This window comes from Ovis canadensis, chromosome 4 (assembly GCF_042477335.2).
Source record: "Ovis canadensis isolate MfBH-ARS-UI-01 breed Bighorn chromosome 4, ARS-UI_OviCan_v2, whole genome shotgun sequence".
NCBI classification, from domain to species: Eukaryota; Metazoa; Chordata; class Mammalia; order Artiodactyla; family Bovidae; genus Ovis; species Ovis canadensis.
Genome location: NC_091248.1, coordinates 95,477,766 through 95,495,259, shown reverse-complemented (window position 1 = coordinate 95,495,259; position 17,494 = coordinate 95,477,766). Strand labels below are relative to the sequence as shown.

General features: G+C 37.0%; 1 protein-coding gene across 8 annotated transcripts in view; it reads left to right on the top strand.

Moving 5' to 3' along the window:
* Nucleotides 1–17,494, top strand: part of SUGCT (succinyl-CoA:glutarate-CoA transferase) — a 768,395-nt gene that overhangs the window by 384,751 nt on the left and 366,150 nt on the right. The window contains exon 13 of one of the 8 annotated variants that reach the window (XM_069588245.1): nucleotides 4,942–5,502. The exons of 6 other annotated variants lie outside the window; for them this stretch is intronic. In XM_069588245.1, the coding sequence (XP_069444346.1) occupies nucleotides 4,942–4,944 (3 nt within the window). In that variant the 3' untranslated portion in view covers nucleotides 4,945–5,502. Of the gene's footprint in view, nucleotides 1–4,941; nucleotides 5,503–17,494 lie in introns of those variants that run through there. One more of the 8 variants, XM_069588247.1, reaches the window with a different exon arrangement.

Sequence of the window (17,494 nt, the reverse complement as noted above, 5' to 3'; positions counted from 1 at the left end):
GAAAGTCCTTGATGCTAACTTAATACAAACAAGACAAAATATTCTTAACAGAGTGTGCTAACCATATGCAGGATTCATTTGATGATGATTTTCATTTTCTTTATAAAATATATCTTAGAATCATTAGTGATTTTTGTTCAGAAGTTTAAATCACAAAAATGAAGTGATATCATAGTGAACCATAGGATCCATCATCTCTAAGGGTTTAAATATCAAGTTCAGCTAACATAAACTGAATTCCTACTATATCACAAATAGCTCAAGTTCAGTGCTTTTGTGTTATGTCATGCATTCATTTAAGCAACATCCAGTTTTGTTTTTTTTTTCCTACCATGGGTTACATGTGCTAGGTACACAAGATGAGGTGGAAGGCATAGTTTAGCAATTCAAGGAGGGTATAGTGTAGTCAGTCAGTTGGACCAATAAACAGGCAACTGTTAGGATAAAGATTTGTATAGGTTGTTCTTGGAGACTAGAGAAGGAGCTTATTTAACTTGGAGGTAGTCAGGGAAGGATTTCTTGAATGTTAGTCTGTATTATCCAAATAGACAAAGAAGACATTCAAAACAAAGGGGAAGGGTGAATGTGACACCGTTACAGAACCTCAAAGACTTTGATGTGACCAGAACATAAGACTCATGTTGAGAAAGTGGTGAGATACAAGTATTGAAAAGTGGTGTGGCAGCCAGATTGTAAACTATCTGATTTTAACCTCACAAGAACTCTGTCGGGTGGATGGTGTCATGCCTGTTTTATAGATGAGGAGACAGACTTGGGGAGCTTAAACACCTTGCTTATGGCCACACAGTAAGCAGCAGAGTTGTATCTCCTGACTGCAAATCTAGTGTTTTTCTCACTACTGCCGTAGAGGAGTTATTGGATTTGTTTCTTAATGGCCACTTTTGTTTTAATAATACAACTAGTCATAAAATATGATCAGTCAGAAAATGTGAGCAAGTATTGACTTGAGGCTTTCCACCTGCAACACAGGAGACCTAGTTTGATTCCTGGGTCAGGAAGATCCCTTGGAGAAGGGATAGGCTACCCACTCCAGTATTCTTGGGCTTCCCTGGTGGCTCAGACCATATGGTAAAGAATCTGCCTGCAATGTGGGAGACCTGGGTCAGGAAGATCCCCCAGAGGATGACATGGCAATCCACTCCAGTATTCTTGCCTGGAGAATCCCCATGGACAGAGGAGCCTGGTGGGCTAAGGTCATGCCAGGGGTCACCAAGAGTTGGACACGACTGAACAAATAAGCACACCCAAGTATTGAATTAGGATTACATTGTGGTTGTGAACAATGTTATTTAGGTAACTACTCAAAAGTGTTTTAATAATAGTAATAGTTCTTGCTCTTATAACAGGTGGGAAGTCCCTATCCGCCTCTACATCTTGTCGAACCTTGGTTCCCTGACTAGGGATGGAACCCGGACTATTGATTGTGAAAGTATGGACCCCTACCCATTGGACCACCAGGGAATTCCTTCCTTATATTCTTAAAGAAATCTGATAAAGCATGAAAAAAATAAGAAATATTTTAAGTGTGGCACCACAAACTGAATGTGAGAGTGTGTGTGTATATTTACGTGTTTGTGGGTGACCTCAGATTAGTTTTAATCTGTAGTGTTGAATTCTCCAAAGTTCATCTTAAGTAAGCATGCAAGAGATTTTAAAAGACATTTCATATTAACATTTGACAATTTTTTTTAATGTTAAGGTAACATACTGATTCCATCAAGTCATCCAAACAATAGTATCAGCATTAAGTTCCAGAACAATAAAGCTTTCAGAACTACAATGTTTAACATGTGAATTTTAAACATGTATTTTAATTATGATAAAATTAAATCAATACTACATCATTAGTCTATCTGCTCATGTAAATGAGAAAACTGTGGTCTCTAAGTGCAGTTTGGTTGGTTAAGGTTAACAATTTCTGCTTTTTAAAATTCGTGATAGGCTACTAAGCCTCCTGATAAACCCTTCCTTCCACTCTAAAAATGTTTTGGGGTAATTCAAAATAGAATGTGAGTTACTAAATAACTGTAGGTGCTGAAGTAATATAGTTTAATAGTTATGAAATGCAAGGAACATCATTATGAAGTTTGTATTAAATGAAGAGCCAGAGTGTAGAAAGTGGTTCAACCATAAAAAAAATTGATTAATAGTACATTGAAAAATAAAATTCAAATCTGGGAATCATGTTTGCATAATCTAAAAATTTTCTACATCCTCAATTGTTCTTTTAAGTATTTATTCTTTTTAAAGAGTGCCTCTGAAGCTTCTTTCACTTTGTACAAATTATTGGCCTCAACATGTAAATTTAATAGTATTGCATCTAATCTAAGTAATAAGTTTTTTAGAACAGTAATTAAATATCAATATTCTTCTTTGAAAACTTATCTATGAAAGCTATAGAAAAATATATAAATAAAAAATCCAGAATTTTATCCTGAGATAGTTTTATTGATTTTTATGCATTCTGAAAATATTCTTTGATATATTATATACTCTTTAAAAATCTGTTTTGAAATTTAGTTGAAGAATCACTTCTACTGTTTGAGGGTAAGAAAATTCTATGATCCATGTTCAATCTCTTTAGAAAGAGTTCTTATAACTTTGTTGTTGTTGTTGTTCCATCACTAAGTCATGTCTCTTTGTGACCCCATGGACTGCAGCACACCAGGCTCCATTGTCCTTCACTATCTCCCAGAGTTTGCTCAAACTCATGTCTGTTGAATTGATGATGCTTTCTAATCATCTAATCCTCTGCTACCCCTTTCTCCTTTTACCTTCAATCTTTCCCAGCATCAGGGGCTTTTCTAATGAGTCGGCTCTTCACATCATGTGGCCAGAGTATTGGAGCTTTAGCTTCAGCATCAGTCCTTCCAATGAATATTCAGGGTTGATTTCCTTTAGGATTGACTGGTTTGATCTCCTTGCAGCCCAAAGGACTCTCCAGAGTGTTCTCCAGCACCACAATTTGAAAGCATCAATTCTTTGGTGCCCAGTCTTCTTTATGATCCAACTCTCACATCAGTACGTGACTACTGTAGAAACCATATGCTGTGCTTAGTCTCTCAGTCACATTCAACTCTGTGACATTATGGACGATAGCCCGCCAGGCTCCCCTGTCCTTGGGGTTTTCCAGGAAAAACCATAGCTTTGACTGTACAGACCTTTGTCACAGTGATGTCTTTGCGTTTAAATATGCTCTCTAGATTTGTCATAGCTTTCCTTCCAAGGGATTCCCTCATAGCTCAGTTGGTAAAAAAATCCGCTTGCAATGCAGGAGACCCTGATTTGATTCCTGGGTCAGGAAGAATCGCTGGAGAAGAGATAGGCTACCCACTCCAGTATTCTTAGGTTTCCCTTGTGGCTCAGCTAGTAAAGAATCTGCCTGCAATGCGGGAGACATGGGTTCGATCCCTGGGTTGGGAAGATCCCGTGAAGAAGGGAAAGGCTACCCACTCCAGTATTCTGGCCTGGAGAATTCCATGAACTATACAGTTCATGGGGTTGCAAAGAGTCGGACACGACTGAGTGACTTTCACTCACACTTTCCTTCCAAGGAGCAAGCATCTTTGAATTTCACAGCTGAAGTCACTATCCACAGTGATTTTTGAGCTCAAGAAAATAAAATCTGTCACTGTTTCCACTTTTTGGAAAGTGGCTTCTATTTGCCATGAAGTGATGGGACTAGATGCCATGATCTTAGTTTTTTTTGAATGTTGAATTTCCCACCAGCTTTTTCACTCTCCTTTTCACCTGCTTTAGTTCCTCTTCAGTTTCTGCCACTGGAGTAGTGGTATAATCTGCATATCTGAGGTTGTTGATATTTCTCCGGCAATCTTGATTCTAGCTTGTATTCATCCAGCCCAGCATTCTGCATGAGGTACTCTGCATAGAAATTAAATAAACAGAGTGACAATATACAGCCTTGTCATACTCCTTTCCCAATTTTGAACCAGTCAGTTGTTCTATGTCTGGTTCCAACTGTTGCTTCTTGACCCCCATGCAGGTTTCTCAGGAGACAGGTAAAGTGGTCTGGCACTCCCATCTCTTTAAGAATTTTCCATTGTTTGCTGTGATCCACACAGTCAGGCTTTAGCATAGTCAATGAAGCAGAAGTCGATGTTTTTCTGGAATTCCCTTGCTTTCTCCATGATGCAGTGAATGTTGGCAATTTGATCTCTGGTTCCTCTGCCTCTTCAAAACCCAGTTTGTATATCTGGAAATTCTTGGTTCATGTAGTGCTGAAGCCTAACTTGAAGGATTTTGATTATAACCTTTCTGGCATGTGAAATGAGCTCAATTGTATGGTAGTTTGAACATTCATTGGCCTTGCCTTTCTTGTATTTTAGCATATGACAAAGAAATTGTAAACCAAATGTAAATTCAGATTTGTAAAACTATTGTCAGATCCTGTGATTTACCAGCCATCTATATATTTCATTGAAAAATCATTTTCTACAACATACTGTTTCAATAACCCTTTGAAGTGTTTCAATTACACCTAATAATGCACTGTAGTGCAAGTTTAACATGTTTTTTAAAATTATGTAGCTCCTTGTACATTATTAACCTCTAATTTTTAAGATTTTGAAGATAGCTAATCTTTTTTTGCAGATTCATACAAATAACTGATAGTTTTGGGGGAAGTTAGCTGTTATTTATTTACCATTTCTTCTGAATACTTTATCACTTTTAAATCCAAAAACATGTATGACAGTTAATATACTTAAATTGGTAGCAAAATGTCTATATGTGTTAATGGCATGATATTAAGCTTGGTTTAAATTTTAGAAAAGTAATTTTGAATCAATTCAATTAAAAACACAAACCTATGTAAGACAATTTCATTCTTCTCAGTCGCTCTTTAAAATGGCTGCTGATGTTATCTACACATATCTTACTAAGCATATTCTGTTTTTGTAGTAGACTACCTGGGCTTCCCTTGTGGCTCAGCTGGTAAAGAATCTGCCTGCAATGTGGGAGACCTGGGTTTGATCCCTGGGTTGGGAAGATCCCCTGGAGAAGGGAACAGCTACCGACTCCAGGATTCTGGCCTGGAATATTCCATGGACTGTATAGTCCATGGGGTCACAAAGAGTTGGACACAACTAAGCAACTGTCACATCACCTGTTGTCACAACTGATATTGACTAAACTGAAGGACATTAATCTCATTGACAGTATTAATAATCTGTTATACCAATGATTCCATATTGAAATTGGAAATATTTGTAAGAATCAAACTACTAATTCTTAAGTTAAAATGATTTTCTTTATCTTTCATTCTAGTAATTTCTGAAACCTTTAGTCACAGTTGAAAAATTATTTATGCCATCTTAATGATAAACACATTTTCAAAATATAAGATGTTTTCAAACCATAAGTTTTGCCTACTCTTTGTTTGTCTTAGTATATTTTTATTATCTATTGGTGACAGTTGATCACAAAAGAATTCACTCCAAAACTAAAATTGTTTTAAATATACTTACCTGTGTATTATATTTTTTGAGGGATGCTCCTCTGTATAATGAATTTTTGATGGCATGACACATTTGTATACAGTTAGGTGTAATTTATGCTTTTGAACTGTCATGTTGGAGAAGACTCTTGAGAATCCCTTGGACTGCAAGGAGATCCAACCAGTCCATTCTAAAGGAAATCAGTCCTGGGTGTTCTTGGAAGGACTGATGCTAAAGCTGAAACTCCAGTACTTTGACCACCTCATGCGAAGAGTTGACTCATTGGAAAAGACCTTGATGCTGGGAGGGATTGAGGGCAGGAGGAGAAGGGGACGACAGAGGATGAGGTGGCTGGATGGTATCACCAACTCGATGGACATGAGTTTGGGTGAACTCTGGGAGTTGGTGATGGACAAGAAGGCCTGGCGTGCTGTGATTCATGGGGTTGCAAAGAGTCGGACACGACTGAGCGACTGAACTGAACTGAACTAACTACGAGGAAGAAGAGGTTTCTTAGTCTAGAAAAAGGAGTATAACACACTGAGTAAGAGCTTGAACATGACAGAAATGGGAAAAACCTATAAGGGTACCTCATGCTCTGAGACTACCAGGAAGAAGCGGGAGAGAAGCATGGTGGATTAAAGGTGAAGGGACAGAAAGTAGATGGAATTCCTGCTTTGTTCATTTTCTCAACAAAGTAGTAGGCAAAATTATTTTTGAATGATCAGCTTAGAAGCAAGGCAATCATGAGAGATATGAGGATGGGAAGTTTTGGAACGGTTACTCTTAGATTTGGATGTGAGCTCACCGACTGAGGCCAGGCAAGTAAGTATTTGGTTACTGAACTGTGAAGATACAGATATGAAAGACCTGGTCCTGGTCTGCTAGGTCAGAAAGATCCCTTGGAGAAGGAAATGGCAACCCACGTCAGTATTCTTGCCTGGAAAATCCCATGGACAGGGGAGGCTGGTGGGCTGTAATCCATGGGGTCGCAGAGTCTGACATGACTTAGTCACTGAGCACACAAATTACTAGTTACTATGTGGATGCTGCTCTGGGAGCTGAGAGTAGAGACATTTTTCTCAGCCTGGGGAGAAGAGAGAAGTTGATAATTTTTTTTAAAGGAGAGTTTCTTAGACCCTTTTATGTACCTGGTTACCTTTACTATCATGAACACAATGGCCATGAGTTTAGCAAACTCTGGGAGCTAGGGAAGGGGAGGAAAGCCTGGCATGCTGTAGTTCTTGGGGTCACAGAGAGTCAGACATGACTTAGCATTTGAACAAGCTTTACTTTATGCATTTAAGATGATACAGTTTTCAAGTAAATTAAAGTCAGAAGAATCTAAAAAGGTAAGTTATTCACTAAATGATATGTGACAGAACAATATAAAATAAACCACAAAATCTTAAAAAAAAAAAAAGCATTCACACTCTTTCTGTTGTTAGTGACCAAAACCCAATTTAAAGTAAAGACAAACAAAAAAATGAAGCTATAGATTCATACCAGTCCATTTTAGTTCACTGATTCCTAGAATGTCGACGTTCACTCTTGCCATCTCCTGTTTGACCACTTCCAATTTGCCTTGATTCATGGACCTGACATTCCAGGTTCCTATGCAATATTGCTCTTTACAGCATCAGACCTTGCTTCTGTCACCAGTCACATCCACAAATGGGTATTGTTTTTGCTTTGGCTCCATCCCTTCATTCTTTCTGTAGTTATTTCTCCACTGATCTCCAGTAGCATATTGGGTACCTACTGACCTGAGGAGTTCCTCTTTCAGTATCCTATCATTTTTCCTTTTCATACTGTTCATGGGGTTCTCAAGGCAAGAATACTGAAATGGTTTGCCGTTCCCTTCTCCAGTGGACCATATTCTGTCAGAATTTAACTGGCGTGCTGCGATTCATGGGGTCGCAAAGAGTCGGACACGACTGAGCGACTGAACTGAACTGATAGATTCATACCATTACTAATATGTTGGAGTCACTCCTGGTTTCAAGAATGGCTGCATTAAGGGGTTTAAATAATATCAGGGTCTTTGTTTTACTACATTTTTGAGAAAGGAGCCTCCTTTTAAAATTTTTAATATTTTCAGCCTCACCCTGCAGCATGTGGGATGTTAGTTCTCCCACCAGGTATTAAACCCACTCCCCCTGCAGTGGAAGGTGAAGTCTTAACCACTGGATCACTGGAGAAGTCTGAGGAGGAACCTCTTTACTCCAGTAGTTTATTATTACACTACCTATAAGCCTGCATTCCCTTTGAGAATAAAAATTTTCTTTTGCCAAAGTAGTGTGGCAGACGCCTGAGCCCCAGGTGCAGGAAAGCTACATTCCCTATCAAATCTAGCCACTGAATAGGATGAGAAATATTTGCCTTATTATTATAAAATGAAACATCCTATTCATTATTTTTTATTAAAATTTGGGATAAAACTATAAATTCTATACTGCTTATCAGCTGAGTACTTTTAAGACTTTAATTAATATATTAATTATGAAAGCTTTATCTTTATTAAACCAAATAGTCACCGCTTATTTCATTATAATTCTGAATACACACCATGTGCAACTCTGGTGTTTAGAATGAGTAAACAATAGAAAACAAGTGTACATTAGATCTTAGATGTGGAAGTAGCCTGAATTTATGTGTTTGGGAAGTAATTTTTATGGTTATACAGCCCTGAACAGATAAAGCATTATAAATCCTTCATCATGGGTTCTCCTTAACATTCAAATGTACTGGCCTCTTAACAGAGATTTTGAATTTAGTACAATCCATAGGACTATTAAACATTTTTTATAATAATGTTTAATAGGAAACTGTTAGATAATGCAAATTTAATATTCTTAAAGAGACTTTTTAAAAAGTCAAAACAGTAGCATAGGGTAATTTTAGACTAACTCCATTATGAGCAAGGAAATTTCTATTTGAGGAAGTTTAGAAAATAATTTATATATTTTATGGGACTAATCATTATGAGTCATTTAATGTAGCCTATTGCATATATTTGAATTTCTTTTTTTCTGTTGTTAAACTAATGACTGAGAATACCTACAAAACATATTGTTTCCTTTACTTTATTTAACTTTACAACCTTAATGGCATTCATCTGTAGGCAGTCAATTTAATTTTGTTATTGATGTTGCTCTTATATTAAGTCAAGTAAGAAAATACCTCCATGGTGAAGCACATCATGTTGTATTTTGGTAGTTCAAATTTATTACTATGATTAATGGCAATGATAACTATTATTATTTTTGCATCATTAAGCATTGACATTTTTGACATAGGAAACCATCATCACAGTCAAGGTAATGAACATATTCATCCATTTAGTATTAATTTTTAATGCTTGGATTTTGAAACTATGTTTGAAAACAGTTTGAAGGATGAAAGTATTAGGGTCATTACTGATTACCAGATAAATGGTCTGGTATGAAAGATATAAAACAATATAAAAAGTATAAAGTTTGTGCATAACCTACTATAGAAAATGAAGGCTAATGACTCTATTTCCACCATCAAAATATTCTCTTTCCACCCTCTTAAAATAACCAGATAAGGTTACAGTTATGGTCACCAAGTTTTTTTGTTTGCTTGTTTCATTTATTTTTTTTCCCCTTTCTTTATTTTTTTGACAGCAGGGCATTCTGCCCTTTAAGTTTCTAGTCAGAGTTTGATGCTCTGTAAAACAGAATAAGAACCATTGTTACATAAGCACCACATGTAGGCAGGGTATGATTGGGTTTAGTTAACATGTATATTATCATATAAGAAACGAATTGCCAGTCCAGGTTCAATACAGGATGCTTGGGGCTGGCTTTGGTTCAGAATTTTAAAGATTAGAATACAAAAGCTAATAAGCTGGGTAATGTTTTCAAGAAATACTTCTCAACACAAACCAAAGCAAAGATTAAATCTGGGTGCTGATGACACAAAGGAATGATAAAAAAGTAAGCATTCAAATTTCACCAGGGACATTTTCTTGAGCAAAGACTAAATACGTAAGAGCCCTGTCTCTGTATAGTGGGTATGCAGATGAAGAAAGATTGATTGAGATGCTTTGGTGCTGTCCAAGGACAGGAGCAAGACACACAGATAAAAGATGGCTCTCCTTTAGAAGGCTCTAAAGTGAAGTTCAGACTAACTTCTCCCTAGGCATTGTGATTGTTCCGTTTATTTATTTTCAACTTCCTCGCTCAAGAAGATAAAACAGCAAGTAGGACAATCTGGGCAGAGAAGAATATGTGTGAGAATAGTAAAATACGTTTGAGAAGAGGTAAGAATGCAAAATATAAAATGCTGTGTAGTCTAGCACATTCAGAAGTGACCTCTGGTTTCATTCTGAGATTTCTAGCAGGCAGCAAAAAGAAGGAAATGAAATTGCTTATACAAGTATTAGGATTTTCATAAGATTAAAATAAACAATTGTTCTAGAGAAGCAAAATTCTTCTACTAAAGAGACACATTTCTCTTGTTAATGCTTATAGAGTTAGGGAAATGGTGGTTTCTTTCATTTTGCCTCAAATGTTATATAGAATCTTGTGATTTCCAAAATACTAAATGCAAGTTGGGCATATAAAGTGAAATAAAAATTTTTACCAACACTACTTAATCCCTAGAAAAATGCTTCTGACATTTTGAATCATGGAGTAGATTATTGTTTTGAGCACCAACTAAATGCCAGTAATAACTAAGGTGCTGTCAGACTTTGGAAACCAGTGATATTGAACATATTTTATGCATGCTATTTTGCAGGTTCCAAAGTACTCTCCCATTTATTATCATGTCACATTTTTACAGTGTGTCTGAGTATTATCCCTATTGACAGCAGTCTGCATACTGGTTTGAGGCCAAGGTACTTGCTTAAGCTCACACAGCATTGAAATGGTATAGCTGGAACTCAAAACCAAATCTTTTTTTCTTAAAATAATGTATTTTCCCCACTACAGCAAATAAAATTCAATTTTGCAAGGAAAACCTCTCACTTAATCATATATCATTTCTTTCTAATACTTAATTCTCATGTTAGTAGCATACTTCCATCTATTGTTTCACCTTGATAATGTGGAATAGGTTGGGGAAAGGACAGGCATAACAAAATCATTACCATTTATCAAGTACTATACCACTGTTTCATTTGGCTATTAGTGGTACAGTAGTCCTATAGAGCCAGTCTCATTGTTCATATTTTGCAGATGTAAAAACTGATGGCAGAAGAAATAAAAAGTAACAGAGCTGGTATGTGACAGAGTCAGAATTCTAACCATGTCAATTTGACTCCAAAGACCTTGTTCTTGATCATCACACTGTGTGACTTGGCAACTTTCATGATATTAATCAAGCAAGTGTTCATGATGTTCTCACACATGATTAAGTGTGAGACCACTGTTGCTCTGCCTTTATCAGGAAAGTTACAGAAAGTATAGCTATCTGCATAGGCTACTAGGTAAATACCCACCTACCCTCTAGAGAAAATTAATGTTGGCAAGAAGTATAATTTTCTTCACCAGTTTTTGTATCTGTATATAAGAGCAGGGCTTTGGGGTTTCCCAAGATGAAGCTGCCAGCATAATGCCCATTAGGTCCTTAAAGTGAGTAGTGAAGAAATTCACTTGTGCATCTGATCAAGGAGGACTGTTTATAGATGTCACAGTAAAATCTCTACTTTAGAATCAGCACATTAGCAACTTCATCCTAACCTTCAATGTGGAGTTTGAGGTAGTGAATGGGTGCTGTCATTTTTAGTTCAGCTGGCCAAGGGAAATCGTGGTTTTAGAAATCAGAGGATGAACCTTATCTCACTTATTTTAGATTTCAAAGCACTCATTTTTCTCTGTCCACACATACTCTCATGCTTTTAATATATTTTTATTTATATATTAATATTTTATGTCTTTCTTCAGGTACTATAGTAGACTTTGTAGTGAGTGCAAAAATGATAAAAATAAATATGCCTCTACCTTAAAGTAATTTGTAATCCTGCAGAGGGTGAAGAGAAAAGAGAAGCATTTCAGATGAAAAATTTTCGGGCTGTATAAGCCAAAGGCCAAAGAAAAACAGAACCATGCAGAGTCAATGCATTAGTAAGTAGAGAGATGCAAGTGAAAACAATGATGAGATATCAGTTTACACTGAATAAAGTAGCAAGACTTGGCTGGATAGAGCCATGTGTTGACACAGATGTGGAATATAGAGGCCAACATGCACTTCTGTTGAGATTCCTGCCGGTGAAGACCTTTTGGAGAATGATCTGTCATTATTTGGTCAATAGGCTTACCTATTCCTGTGATCCTGTGATTCTGCTCTTTGGCATATATCCCAAGGAAAATTCCCAAACAGGTCCATGAGGGGGAATGTATGAAGAGACTCATTTCTGGGGGCCAGGACTTCAGTGTTAAAAGTGTAGGTAAGGGACTTCCATGGTGGTCCCATGTTTAAGAATCCACCTTCCAATGCAGGGGATGTGGATTTAATTCCTTGTCAGGAACTAAGATCACTGTGTGCCTCAAGGAAGAGCCTGTGGGCCATGATAAAAGATCCAACATATCACCACTGAGACTTGATGCAGCCAAGAAAACCAAACCAAAACTTTAGGTAAAATGTGAGCAATGCACAGAAGGATCGCAAAAGACTATGGAGAAATAAAAGAAGCAGACTGACATCTATCACAGTGTTCATTTAAGTAATATGTGTACATAAAACTAATACATATTTTCCAAGAATAATTATGAATAAAAGGATATAAATGTATATTAGAAAGTTTTCCTACGGGAGAAGGAGTCTAGGAATGAGGATTGGGAATAAAAGGGAAAATAAATATAACACAAGGACTATCCACGAACCAATGATGATTGTCTATGAGAGTACACAAGCAGAATGTTCAACTCTCTACAGTAGGAAAGACAAAAACTTATGGGGAGTCAAGGAAGTAAAAGTTCACAACTTGAAAAGTTCAGGAAATATTTCATGAGGAAGTGGCATTTGATCTGTGTCTCAAAGGTTGGGTAAATTTGGACAGGGAACACAAAGGATGGGATGCTGGTATAGGCAGTACATACAGAGATATATGAAGAGGGCCTTCCAAAGAAAAAGATCGGGATCTGCAAATGCTTGGTAATACAGCGGCAGGGGTAAGGGTTCAGTGAGGAGAGAGGTATCCACTTTAGTTGGAATATATGGTATAGGTGCTGCAATACAATAATAGCTAACATTTAGTACTAAGTGTCAGGCTGTTGGCTGAGTCATTTATGTACCTTTCCTATTAATCCTCACAATAATTCTATCACACTTATAATCTACTCACAACCATCATTATCATCATCCTCTTTACAGACAGGAAACCGTGGCCTAAAGAGGTAAGTAACTTTCTAGCCACACATCCTCTAAGTGCTGGTCATGATGAAAAGCCAGGTATATTTGACTCCGAAGTCTGTGCTCTTAACCTCCATGCTAGATTCCCTTTCAAGGCCATGCTCTGTATTTTTCTGTCAGTGTATATGCAGAGGGGTTGGGTAGTGAAGTGGTTAAAGTAGTCAAAACTCGGCCCTGTGTTATGTATGGCTTTAATTATCCTTTACTACTGATTAGTTTGATAGCAAAAGGATATTTGAGAAGGAAGCTGCCCATATTATAAAACCCTGCCTATATTATGAAGTCCTTTCTGCTCATGTGTCTCTCATTGAAATGATGGAGGGGCGCTGCCAACATCAAACTAAATAAGGGGAAAACATTTATAAGCACCCTTTTAACCCTGTTAGAGCTATACATTCTGAAATCCCTTCAAGTAACAAATGGATAAGAACAAAAGGGGCAAAACTGGCCTTTCAACTACAAAGACTGAGGTTTAAGCTACAGAGAACCCCATTTATCATGCTGCCTTGATACTGTTAAACTCCAAACTTCAATCTGGTTTAAGATTGGAGAAATGACCACATCTATAAGATAGGGTTCTGTGCCTTAGCTTATTGAACTGGAATGTAGCACATCTCATTCTGGTCAATATGGGGATAGAATTTGGTTCCTTGGAAATGAATGGCCAGGCCCATGACTATGCCTATTCCCACATTTTGGAAAGTTATATTTGCAACATGAGAAACCATTAAGTATAGAAGCCCACCAATGGAAAACAAAAGTTGAAATGTTTAGAAAGGGCTTTTAGTGATAGGCCATATGACCTGAAGTTTCAAAAATGTCTGTTTTTTATTTATACCTTCCTCTTTCTCACATCTCTACCCATTTCTCAAATTCTTCAGTGGCTATTTACACATCACAACATCTGGGATTGGGCTTACAGCACCTGCTATAAGAAGCAGAGATTTTTCCTGCTAACACATGCCTTTAAATGGCAAAATTTAAATGAATATTTCTTATTTAGTTCAAAAAGAGTATGGTTTAAAATCTGGTTCTAAACAAATATGCAGCTTAAGAAACTGTAACAGCAACATAATTTTAACAGAAGAAATACCCAAACATGAAGATCTTGATAAAGGAATAAAACAAATGAAGGACTCAACACACAGACTGAAAACAGACTCTTCATAGTTTAGACCTGGAAGACTCTACAGTACATCTGTTTAACATCTTGCAGTTTGAAGAATTCTGCCTTGAAAAACCTTCTGTACCAATGACACACAGAATAAAAGGTTATGTTATGACTTTCAGATGGAAACCTGCAAAAGTTTATCTGCTGGACTAAACCATTAACTCTTACTACTTCTGATTCTGTTAGACATATTTCTCATGTGTGAATTATAATTAATGTTTTACATTTACATCAGAAAATCAGAAAGAATTTTTAGTTGGAGAGAGAGAACATGCTGTGGAATGAATAGAATGTTTGAGTTGTGATGTCTAAATGGAACGAAAATCCCCCAATTGGGATTTTATAGAGTGAATTGTAATAATAAGCATATATGCCTATATATTGGGTTGGGACCAAAAGCACTCTATTTGAAATGTAAGGATGTTATAAAACCTCCTCTTTGAAAGTTTTGTTGAGGCAACAGGATTCTATTTGCTTCCAAGTATGGGTGCAGAAAAATGCCCTTACACTGATGTGGCAAAATCATACTGGGTAAGGAAGTAGTGTCATTTGGAATAAAGTTGTAAAAAAAAAAAATGTAAATCCCTTTTGTGATTGGTTTGCTACCAGAATTACATTGTGTTTGCTTGCAATTTACTTGGCTCTCAGGGGTGAAAATAGAGAGAGCAGTTCTTACGTACATTGGGTTCTCCAGTGTTTAGCTGTCATGTGGATGTGTGTTTCCTTGATCTGCAGGAAGGAGATAGTTGCTTTTTCTCTAATCACAGAGGAGGCTCACTACCAGCCTCTTGCCTCTGTGTGCTCAGCATCCAGCAGACATCTCCGAAATGCTATTTGAAGCTTATTATGCAGCGTGTGTGTGTGTGTGTGTGTGTGTGTGTGTGTGAGTGAGCAAAGGAGAAATATCATTTTCTTTGGAGACATACACACCCTTGAACCTAGATGAAGCAAGAATCTGCTATGCAAGGGGCTTGCTGCGAGGGATTTTTCCATGTGCATTATATTACGCTGAGGCTGACCGTGGTGACAAGTTATGCATTAAATAGCTATCTGTCTTTTGTGAAATTTCACATTCTCTTCTCTTTGTAGGGAAAGTGATGTAATACTCTATTGCTTGTATAAACAATATCATTTCATTAGAGGGTGTCGTTTCCCCTCACATACCATAAGCAGCATGCATCACTTAGATGCATCATGGACTTGGTTGCAGAATGATTACCTGTGCTCTTGGGGACAGTGAGGTGCATATACTGACACTATTAGTAGCCAGAAGTTTTCACTGGGGAAATAAGTTTAGTATACTGTTATTAATTTGGTTTAGAAAATTGCTGCAGAGTGCTCAGACAAATAAGATGTAGCAGAACACATGGTCTTCGTTATTCAATAACTATCCCTCTGCAAAGGAAACATGGTCTATTTCCCATTTGAGAAGGAGCTTACAACAAACTAGTAAATATGGAGAGAGGGCTACATATGTACTATAATTTTATGGAATTGTTCTCCTCATGCACTTATAAAGCCCTGCCCCACTTCACAGACTCACACAGCAGGTCCACATCGATGTATTCCCAGCTGGAATTAGCATAATCATTACCACATTATAAACAAGCCGGTGGAAAAATAGCCTGCGAGATTTAGATGGCTTGTTTTATAAATGAAGGCAGGTGGGGATGGAGAACCAGATAGTTTTGGAAGAAATCCTCCTTTTTTCCCTCTTTACAAATAATAGGTTAGAGCTCATAAACCTCAATTAATAGCATGGAATGCGGAGGCAGAGTTGAAAGGAGTCATGACATATTCAGTATTCCTGGAGAAAAGTCAGGGAAAGATTCACCACAGAGCCCCTCCACTGGAAGAAGTTCTCATTCGATGATGGAAATGTTGAGCCTTTCTGTTTTCTATTGGATCACAAGTGGAAAACCTTTCTTCTGGTTTAATATAGTTCCTGTTGGTCAGGGTCTCTGGCTCTTTCCTCCTTTCTCTATTGTACTTTTTCCTGGAGTTGACTAGATGAGAAATCCGGACTTAATAGCTAATTCCACATTTACTGCCAAGACCAGAAATAAAATATGATGTAAAAAATGGCCTTACCTGAAAGCTTAGGACATTAAATGCTGTTAGATCCAGGTTGAGTTGAAAAAAAGGAACCCAAAGCAAAGGAAGGAAAAGGATTTTATGAAAGTAAGAAATGGTACATGTGTCCAGGTTCTAAGAGATCAGACAACAGGATGAAAAGAGATTTAGTGTGCTATCCTTTTTTTCTTCTTTCTTTTTTTTTCTGTTGATTTTCCAGGCAGACAGAGAATAACTAAGTAATATGCTAGTCACTGGAGAATCATGGGTGTGTGCATTTAAACTTCTGACTCAGGAAATACCCAGAGAACTGTATTATTCTCAGGAAGATGGTGTTGGTGAATGTGTGTGAGACAGTGCACTCTCTGTGGGTTTATTACATCTTTTGTGGCCTTATGATTTGTTTGTAAGATGGTTGAATTTGATCAGATGGGATTAACCATGAAGATCTATAAAAGAGATTCACATTCATATATAATAATAACCATCATATGTAATACCATGAGGATCTATAAAAGAGATCCACATTCATATATAATGTGGGTCACATGAATTTGAACATCTGAGGAAGTTAATCTTTAGATATAGTATTCAAGTGCTTCTCAGCTTTGACGGGAGATTTCTATTTGGAATAAAGGTAAGGTTTTTTTTTTCCTAGACTAACTTAGACTCAGGTTTAGAAGACCATTAAGTCTAGTATACCTGTGGGAAGGGAATGCACATATATCAAACTGGTATCGCTGTCTGGTCTGCTGGAAGTTCACTGAACCCTTGCACAATAACTTCAAATTTCATCAAGTCCTGAAGTGACTTAATGTTTCATTATAAATAAATTATCAGATATGGAATGTTTTATTCTTATAAATTGGCTTTTTCCATGATTAAGAAAGAGGATTGGATTAAAACAGGCCTATTTCAAAATAGTGTGCCTATTTTTCCATCATATGTTTGCAAAGTTAATAAAGTAATTGGTATTGCAAAGACTTTGCCAAAAGGCAGGGCATTTCTAGGCCTTTCAATTAAACCATGATGTCCGAAAGAGCTTGCTTAATGTATTATTTATTGAGCACCAATGGAATATTCAGTATAGTATAAGAACAAAGTTAAGCCAGTGTATTCACGGTTTGAATAAAAGCATCTAAATTTGCTTCTTATCATAATAGAATCTTAGATTTATAGAACAGAAAAGGACCCTGGAGGATTTCTGGTCTAAACAAATCATTTTATACATGAAGAGTCAGAGGCTTAGAGAGGGGAAGTGATTGACTTACTCTAGGGCCCAGCTAGAATTAGAACTCAGTCCTATTGATTCTCTAAGCACCAGAAGCTTCCCTTTTCCATTGGCTTCATCCCCAGCCATCTTTCATCCTCTCATCATTTTTGCCCACTT